We start from the raw sequence: 9,642 nt of genomic DNA, 5'->3' as shown, positions 1-9,642 counted from the left end.
ATGTACATTTTGAAACAGCAATTTCCTACTTGTACTTATAGCCCTTAAACTCAGGACAACATTTTGAATCTATCTAGCAGTTTGTTTCATTCGATTTTGCTGATCAGTAAAAGAATTTTTAATTAGAAGTCAAAAAACTTTTTTTTTCTTTTTTAATTTTTCACCATATTTTCTTATTTTTTTTCAAATTAAATTATATGACATGATAAAAATAATAGTATGTAAAGAAAGCCCTTTTTGTCCTGAAAAAAACAATATATAATTTGTATGGGAACAGTAAATGAGAGCGCGGAAAATTACAGCTAAACACAAACACCACAAAGGTGTTAAAATAGCTCTGGTCCTTAACGTACAAACATCTCAAAAACAGTCCGGTCCTGAAGGGGTTAAGCATTGCAATTCATGTTTCCATTTGCTATTTAGTGAATCAGCCCCTATATTGGCACAGCTTGCTGGAGAAGCTCTGATTACTGAACACCCATATTAATTATTAAAGTGTTTCTCCCCTCCTGCTCCCTGGGATCTCTGCTGACCCATGACAATGGGGAGAAACCAGGCTGGAGTGATTTTATTGGCTCACAAAATGGTGAAAAACTTTCTTTTCTCCAAACCTGCAATCAGATTTCCACATGGCTCAGCAGGCAGTGAGTATGAGGAAGTGACCTGGAGTCATGGGATGGGGCCCTTGGCTCCTGTAATGTAATCTGTGATTGTCCTCTGCTGTCAGGGCAGGGGGCACATGGGGTTAAATCCTGTTTCCTTCCCTTTATCCAGCTGACAGAGCGGTTTGGCTGGGAGAGGGTTACAAAGTAACTCAGTTATTAGAGTTCTGATTCCGCCCACTCCCTGCCCCCTCCCTCTCTCCCAGCATTAAACCCAGTGCCCACTGCTCGAGCTCCCAGTGCCAGCCCTGCCCAGAGAGTGCCCACTGCACGAGCTCCCAGTGCCAGCCCTGCCCAGAGTGCCCACTGCACGAGCTCCCATTGCCAGCCCTGCTCAGAGAGTGTCCACTGCACGAGCTCCCAGTGCCAGCCCTGCCCAGAGAGTGCCCACTGCACGAGCTCCCAGTGCCAGCCCTGCCCAGAGAGTGCCCACTGCTCGAACTCTCTGTGAATTGCCCAGAGAGTGCCCACTGCACGAGCTCCCAGTGCCAGGCTTGCCCAGAGTGCCCACTGCACGAGCTCCCATTGCCAGCCCTGCTCAGAGAGTGTCCACTGCACGAGCTCCCAGTGCCAGGCCTGCCCACAGTGCCCGCTGCACGAGCTCCCAGTGCCAGGCCTGCCCACAGTGCCCACTGCACGAGCTCCCAGTGCCAGGCCTGCCCAGAGTGCCCAGTGCCAGGCCTGCTCAGAGAGTGTCCACTGCACGAGCTCCCAGTGCCAGCCCTGCTCAGAGAGTGTCCACTGCACAAGCTCCCAGTGAATTGCCCAGAGAGTGCCCACTGCACGAGCTCCCAGGCCTGCCTAGAGTGCCCATTGCACGAGCTCCCAGTTCAAGCCCTGCTCAGAGAGTGCCCTCACTACAGGTAAGTGCTGTCTGTCTGCTGGGAGGATCCTGGGATTGTGGGCACCAGAGTCCTGCAGGAGGGGAGGGGGCAGTCTGCATAACAGTCTGTTATTATGGACAGTCCCCGGGTAACAACTTATTATAGACAGTACCTGGGTAACGGCCTGTTATTATAGAGACAGTACCTGGGTAACGGCCTGTTATTATAGAGACAGTACCTGGGTAACGGCCTGTTATTATAGAGACAGTACCTGGGTAACGGCCTGTTATTATGGAGACAGTACCTGGGTAACGGCCTGTTTATTATAGAGACAGTACCTGGGTAAAGGCCTGTTTATTATAGAGACAGTACCTGGGTAACCGCCTGTTATTATAGAGACAGTACCTGGGTAACGGTCTGTTTATTATAGAGACAGTACCTGGGTAACGGTCTGTTTATTATAGAGACAGTACCTGGGTAACGGTCTGTTTATTATAGAGACAGTACCTGGGTAACGGTCTGTTTATTATAGAGACAGTACCTGGGTAACGGTCTGTTTATTATAGAGACAGTACCTGGGTAACGGCCTGTTATTATAGAGACAGTACCTGGGTAACGCCTGTTATTATAGAGACAGTACCTGGGTAACGGTCTGTTATTATAGAGACAGTACCTGGGTAACGCCTGTTATTATAGAGACAGTACCTGGGTAACGCCTGTTATTATAGAGACAGTACCTGGGTAACGGCCTGTTATTATAGAGACAGTACCTGGGTAAAGGCCTGTTATTATAGAGACAGTACCTGGGTAACGGTCTGTTTATTATAGAGACAGTACCTGGGTAACGGCCTGTTATTATAGAGACAGTACCTGGGTAACGGCCTGTTATTATAGAGACAGTACCTGGGTAACGGCCTGTTATTATAGAGACAGTACCTGGGTAACGGCCTGTTATTATAGAGACAGTACCTGGGTAACGGCCTGTTATTATAGAGACAGTACCTGGGTAACGGCCTGTTATTATAGAGACAGTACCTGGGTAACGGCCTGTTATTATAGAGACAGTACCTGGGTAACGGCCTGTTATTATAGAGACAGTACCTGGGTAAAGGCCTGTTATTATAGAGACAGTACCTGGGTAACGGCCTGTTATTATAGAGACAGTACCTGGGTAAAGGCCTGTTATTATAGAGACAGTACCTGGGTAACGGTCTGTTTATTATAGAGACAGTACCTGGGTAACGGCCTGTTATTATAGAGACAGTACCTGGGTAACGGCCTGTTATTATAGAGACAGTACCTGGGTAACGGCCTGTTATTATAGAGACAGTACCTGGGTAGCGGCCTGTTTATTATAGAGACAGCACCTGGGTAACGGCCTGTTTATTATAGAGACAGCACCTGGGTAAAGGCCTGTTTATTATAGACAGTACCTGGGTAAAGGCCTGTTTATTATAGAGACAGTACCTGGGTAACGGCCTGTTATTTATGGACAGTACCTGGGTAACGGTCTGTTATTATAGAGACAGTACCTGGGTAACGGTCTGTTATTATAGAGACAGTACCTGGGTAACGGTCTGTTATTATAGAGACAGTACCTGGGTAACGGTCTGTTATTATAGAGACAGTACCTGGGTAACGCCTGTTATTATAGAGACAGTACCTGGGTAACGGCCTGTTATTATAGAGACAGTACCTGGGTAACGGCCTGTTATTATAGAGACAGTACCTGGGTAGCGGCCTGTTATTATAGAGACAGTACCTGGGTAACGGCCTGTTATTATAGAGACAGTACCTGGGTAACGTTATTATGGATATTATCCGGCTGACGGCCTGTTATTATTGACAGTATTTAGTAAGCGTCAGCTTGATACAATACCAAGATCTCATACTGCTGGAGACTATTTTACCTGCGTCTCAGACCCTTTCCTTTACTCTCATTGCCTGATTGTGAGGGGATCTCCAATTTGGGTGGGATATTGCTTCACGCAGAGTGGGAGACCTGGGGCAACGTTCTAAACGTAGTGCAGTTACCATGGAAACTAAAGGAATGCTCAAAGTTTGGTTAAATGTTTTGTTATTGGCAGCCCCTACTAGGGACAGTCATGCTGCGAGAATTGATAAGATGTCGGCCCCAGTTCATCAACCCGCCATTATATTCACATCAAGGAGTTTGGCCACTAAATTCATTTTGGAATAATTACATAAATAGTTTTGTTGGGAGAAATTTTCCACCTTGGCCGGTCTAGCCTACATTTAGCATTTAACTTTTTAACTCGCTCTTGAATATACCTCAAACTGATCTCAAAATCTCCACTTGCCTCTAGCCATTGGTAAGTGACCATTCACGCCCCGGGGAGAGTGCCGTGGCCCTCCAGGCTCGCAGTGATGAGCAAGTGTTAAAGCCCAGCTAGTGGCAAAGGACTTTTTTGTGCCCTGCCTCATCATTTATTCTCTATGCATGGTGCAGGGCTGCTGTGGGTTTACTGCCTCCATGTCCCTAGTAACCTAGTAAAAATATTACGGTTTCCCGCAGTGCTGTATAACTGGATATAGTAACTGGTTTTTGTTAGAGTTGCTGATTTCAATGTATTTTCTTGTCTAGTCATATGATTCTGCTGTAGGTTTACTCATGTGAATAACTGCCAATTAATTATTGAGCCTGCTGATACTAGGTCACTCAGGTAAATAACCACTGACATAGTACCTACCCTCTACTGCTGGCTCAGTCAGGTAAATAACCACTGACATAGTACCTACCCTCTACTGCAGGCTCACTCAGGTCAATAACCACTGACATAGTACCTACCCTCTACTGCAGGCTCACTCAGGTAAATAACCACTGACATAGTACCTACCCTCTACTGCAGGCTCACTCAGGTCAATAACCACTGACATAGTACCTACCCTCTACTGCAGGCTCACTCAGGTAAATAACCACTGACATAGTACCTACCCTCTACTGCAGGCTCACTCAGGTCAATAACCACTGACATAGTACCTACCCTCTACTGCTGGCTCAGTCAGGTAAATAACCACTGACATAGTACCTACCCTCTACTGCTGGCTCAGTCAGGTAAATAACCACTGACATAGTACCTACCCTCTACTGCAGGCTCACTCAGGTCAATAACCACTGACATAGTACCTACCCTCTACTGCAGGCTCACTCATGTTCAGCAGGGTAGGTTCTTTTGAGCTGTCTGTGCTGCGTATCTTAGTATAGCTAACGCATTGTTCCTTTAATAAACTAATCATTCTTCCTGCAGCATGTCAGAGGTGCATTCTACAGGTCAGCATTGCTAATTCTTCATTAATCAGCACCTAGAAGTTAATTTTTGTCCATGGAAGCATGGTGGCTCTTGTAAACCTGGATACATCGTTAACCTAAATTTAAAGGAAAACTGTCAGTTACAATGATTTTAGATATTGTATTGAGTTGTCTACATGTTTAACAAATATGTATTATGAGGTGTGAAAAGTAAAACTAAATGTAGAAATTCGTACTTCTTTATCGTACAACTGGGCACCTCCATCTTAGCTCCCTGTCAATCATTGTTATAAGCTCCGCCCTTTACACCTGGCAGTCAGTATAGAGTGAGCCACCTCCATCTTAGCTCCCTGTCAATCATTGTTATAAGCTCCGCCCTTTACACCTGGCAGTCAGTATAGAGAGAGCCACCTCCATCTTAGCTCCCTGTCAATCATTGTTATAAGCTCCGCCCTTTACACCTGGCAGTCAGTATAGAGAGCCACCTCCATCTTAGCTCCATGTCAATCATTGTTATAAGCTCCGCCCTTTACACCTGGCAGTCAGTATAGAGAGAGCCACCTCCATCTTAGCTCCCTGTCAATCATTGTTATAAGCTCCGCCCTTTACACCTGGCAGTCAGTATAGAGAGAGCCACCTCCATCTTAGCTCCCTGTCAATCATTGTTATAATCTCCGCCCTTTACACCTGGCAGTCAGTATAGAGAGAGCCACCTCCATCTTAGCTCCCTGTCAATCATTGTTATAAGCTCCGCCCTTTGCACCTGGCAGTCAGTATAGAGAGAGCTGCCTCCATCTTAGCTCCCTGTCAATCATTGTTATAAGCTCCGCCCTTTACACCTGGCAGTCAGTATAGAGAGAGCCGCCTCCATCTTAGCTCTCTGTCAGTCATTGTTATAAGCTCCACCCTTTACACCTGGCAGTCAGTATAGAGAGAGCCACCTCCATCTTAGCTCCCTGTCAATCATTGTTATAAGCTCCGCCCTTTACACCTGGCAGTCAGTATAGAGAGAGCCGCCTCCATCTTAGCTCCCTGTCAGTCATTGTTATAAGCTCCACCCTTTACACCTGACAGTCAGCATAGAGAGAGCCACCTCCATCTTAGCTCCCTGTCAATCATTGTTATAAGCTCCGCCCTTTGCACCTGGCAGTCAGTATAGAGAGAGCTGCCTCCATCTTAGCTCCCTGTCAATCATTGTTATAAGATCCGCCCTTTACACCTGGCAGTCAGCATAGAGAGAGCCACCTCCATCTTAGCTCCCTGTCAGTCATTGTTATAAGCTCCACCCTTTACACCTGGCAGTCAGTATAGAGAGAGCCACCTCCATCTTAGCTCCCTGTCAATCATTGTTATAAGCTCCGCCCTTTACACCTGGCAGTCAGCATAGAGAGAGCCGCCTCCATCTTAGCTCTCTGTCAGTCATTGTTATAAGCCCCGCCCTTTACACCTGGCAGTCAGTATAGAGAGAGCCGCCTCCATCTTAGCTCTCTGTCAGTCATTGTTATAAGCTCCGCCCTTTGCACCTGGTAGTCAGCACAGAGAGCGCATACAGAGAGGAGAAATTAAACAACGCCCCCCTCTCCATTTTCTTGTTTGCCATGGTTGAACTAGATAATACAATTTGCTGAAACTCCAAACACCATAACCACTACAGCTTGTATATTTAGAGAGCGCAGAGTATCTCCTGAGAAAGATTAACACACATTATAAGTGATTTTAAAATGGTATTGAGTTGTGTAAATTCTAGAGAAGCGCGTTCCCTCAAGAGAACGTAAAAATGTTAAATCCTTGACATTTACATAATTATAATTGTTCATGTATTCTTTAATTCTTTGCAGGAAATGGAAGGGATTATAAAGTGACAGATTTTCTGCTATCCATTAATCATAAAAATCAAAGTATAATCAGACATTTCAGTATGGTACAGTAGATGAGGAACTAAAATGTCTATAAAAAAGATCAGGAAAATAAACATTTATGTATTTTGGAAAAAAAAATATTTACATTTTATTGAAGGAATTTTTCTTGGTACATTAATACACCTTAGAAACACATTGAATAGTAAATGATAACTTGTTTAAACAGATTATTGGCTTCTGTTTTGGCAAAACGAAATCAAAGCCATGTATGCAAGGGATTGGGAGGGAAAGGGTTAAGTTTGGCCATTCAGATGTTTGTAAAGTAAATTTTCCTTTCTGGCTAGTTGAGCATCATGGGAAATGTTCATAAATATCTACAGTGTAAATGTGTCTAATATTGTTTGAATGAACTGCCCCTAAAATGGTTAAAATGTAACTGAGCGGTTTTGCCAGCACCTAACCACACCTGCGATATGTTCTGTTATAAATGACTGCACAGTCCTGTGCTAATAGACTGGCTGCTGATATGTACATAAGACAGTGGCGTAATCAGAGTTGCAGTCGCCCAGGGCAGAACAAAATGGCTCAATTGATAAAAAACAAAAAGAAATGTAGGTCCATCCAGTCTCCCTACCTTTGGGAGAGCTGGGATCCAGGGGACTTCTGCAATCTCCCAGGTCCTCACACTGCACCCCCATGCGCTGTTTATTGATGCCTGGGCCGGAGTGATGTATTAATCCGGCTCCTAGCATTACCATGGAGAGTGCACGAGGGCGCAGTGTGAGGAACTGGAAGATCAGGGCTTCCTCGCCACCGCATCCTGCCTCCACCCCTTCTCTGCCTGAGGGAATAAGTGCCTGCTCTGGGGGCACCCTAAGGTGGCCATTGCACCCCTCCCCATATATGCACCCTGGGTAGCTGCACCATCTGCCCCGACTGTAGTTGTGCTGTTGACGTAAGATCTCACTTTACATGATCCTCGTCAGCGGTCTGTCCAAAATATATATATATATATATATATATATATATATATATATATATATATATATATATATATATATATATATATATATATATATATATATATATATATATATATATATATATATATATATATATATATATATATGTCAGGGTACCTGAAGTCTCTACCTCTGGGAGAGGTAGAGACTTAGACGTCTATCCATCCGGACGGCCTGTTTCCCCTGTTCCTCGCGGTCCACCCGGTCACATAAACGCCGGCCGCGAGGGAGTCACTTCCTTTTGTAGCATGACGTCCGGAAGTCGACGTCATGACGCCAACCCGGAACGACCTGTCACTCAATTGTGTGGAGACTAATCAGGACTCGTCGGAGGCGTGTCTACCCTTCTGAGCCAGGGTATTTAACAGTGCTTCTCTCATTTGCTCATTGCCCTGTCGTGGTTCTAGCCTGCCTAGTCACACAGTGCTCTGGTATTTTCAGTTATCCCTTTGGTTCCGACCCGGCTTGTTTGACTTACTCTGTTTACCTCTGTTATCCTTGACCCGGCTTGTTCCTCGCTTACCTGTCCTCTCGTTCCCTCGACCTCGGCTTGTCTCTGACCATTCTCTATATTCTCCGTACGTTAGTCCGGCCATTCTAAGGTCCGGTATACGTATCCTGTACCTGTTTGTACTCTGCGTGTTGGATCCCTGTCCCGATCCTGACAATATATATATATATATATATATATATATATATATATATATATAATTTTTTTTTTAATTTTTTTTTAATATCTCATATCTGCCTTTGTGACAGAGACCATATAACCAGAAGTCCATGTTTTGCCACATCCTAACATTCTGAATCCCTCGCACTAAATATTGTGTGTAATTGCCAATAAATAAACAGAGGAATCTGTGTTCTGTTTGACGACAACGAGACATTTTTAAAGAACAGAAACCTACAGGACTGAGGTAACAGACGTAACAAAGCCGTGTTTATAATAGGCCCTTATACTCAGTCTATAACAGGAATGTCTAATCCAGGCTTTCTGCCTCTTTGAGACGACATTTCCCAGAATTCTGTGACTTGTACACAAACAGTCGGAAAGTTTGGATGTTGTTAAAGGACCACTATAGTGCCAGAAAAAAGGTCCCCTCCCGCTGGGCTGAAGGGGTTAAAAGCCCTTCAGCCACTTACCTGTCTCCAGCGCCGGGCTCCCTCTGTGCTGGGGAACTCTCCTCCTCCCTTCAACGTCAGATCCGAATGCGCGGCAAGAGCCGCGAGCGCATTCAAATTGCCCACAGGAAAGCCTTACTCAATGGACGTCCAGCGTCTTCTCACTGTGATTTTCACAGTGAGAAGTGCGGAAGCGCCTCTAGCGTCTGTCAATGAATTCCCTGAAACTGCTATGTTTACAGCTGCAGGGTTAAAACTAGAGGAACCTTCATTGAGCTGACGTGGTCTGGGTGCCTATAGTGGTCCTTTAATTTACTCGTCCTAGGTGATGTTTTGTTTCCTGAGCCAGTAGGATTATTTGACTAGGAGAAGCTCTCTGTGTACATTGCTTCTGTGCCATGATTTTATGGGAACTCCCTAATTACAAACTGTGCGTTCTTCACAAAACACTCAATTGTAGTTCATTGCAAAATTTCAGTGTCCAAATCATGAGTTGGAAATATTTAGCCAAAACTTTTGTAATTTGGTTTTCAAGTCCCTAAAGTACCAGATGTGTGAAATCCCGATATTTATTTATTTTAAAATATATATTTTTTTTATTGTGACACAATGATCCTCTCATTATTCGGTAAAATGTCTGAAAAATTATACTTTCGGTTCCGAGACTCCCATGTTTGTCTGCAGGGCCGGACTGCGGCACCTGGGGGCTGCAGAGGTATGTGCCACCGGGTGGCCGGTCCGCACACTCAGAGGGGGCCGGCCGCTTTCCACGCTGGTGCTGCCGGGCCGGGTGGCAGCCTCGCCGGTCCGGCGGCACTTCTAATGCTGGGGACGGAGCGAGGAGGAGGGAGGAGCGAGGAGCATGTCTCTGTACCATGCTCC

At 45.3% G+C, this 9,642-nt stretch overlaps 1 protein-coding gene across 2 annotated transcripts in view; it reads left to right on the top strand.

Annotated features, from left to right (window-relative positions):
* The first annotated feature begins 514 nt into the window (after nt 1-514).
* Nucleotides 515-9,642, top strand: part of AKR1A1 (aldo-keto reductase family 1 member A1) — a 30,651-nt gene continuing 21,523 nt past the window's right edge. The window contains exons 1-2 of one of the 2 annotated variants that reach the window (XM_063427699.1): nt 777-1,081; nt 1,506-1,525. Coding sequence is in view for 1 of the 2 variants with exons in the window: in XM_063427697.1 (XP_063283767.1) it covers nt 536-644 (109 nt within the window). In the remaining variant the exon portion in view is untranslated. Of the gene's footprint in view, nt 645-776; nt 1,082-1,505; nt 1,526-9,642 lie in introns of those variants that run through there. The other variant, XM_063427697.1, reaches the window with a different exon arrangement.

Source organism: Pelobates fuscus, chromosome 7 (assembly GCF_036172605.1).
Source record: "Pelobates fuscus isolate aPelFus1 chromosome 7, aPelFus1.pri, whole genome shotgun sequence".
Lineage (NCBI taxonomy): Eukaryota > Metazoa > Chordata > Amphibia > Anura > Pelobatidae > Pelobates > Pelobates fuscus.
Note: the sequence above shows the minus strand (reverse complement) of the source record. Positions and strands in the feature narration are given on the sequence as shown.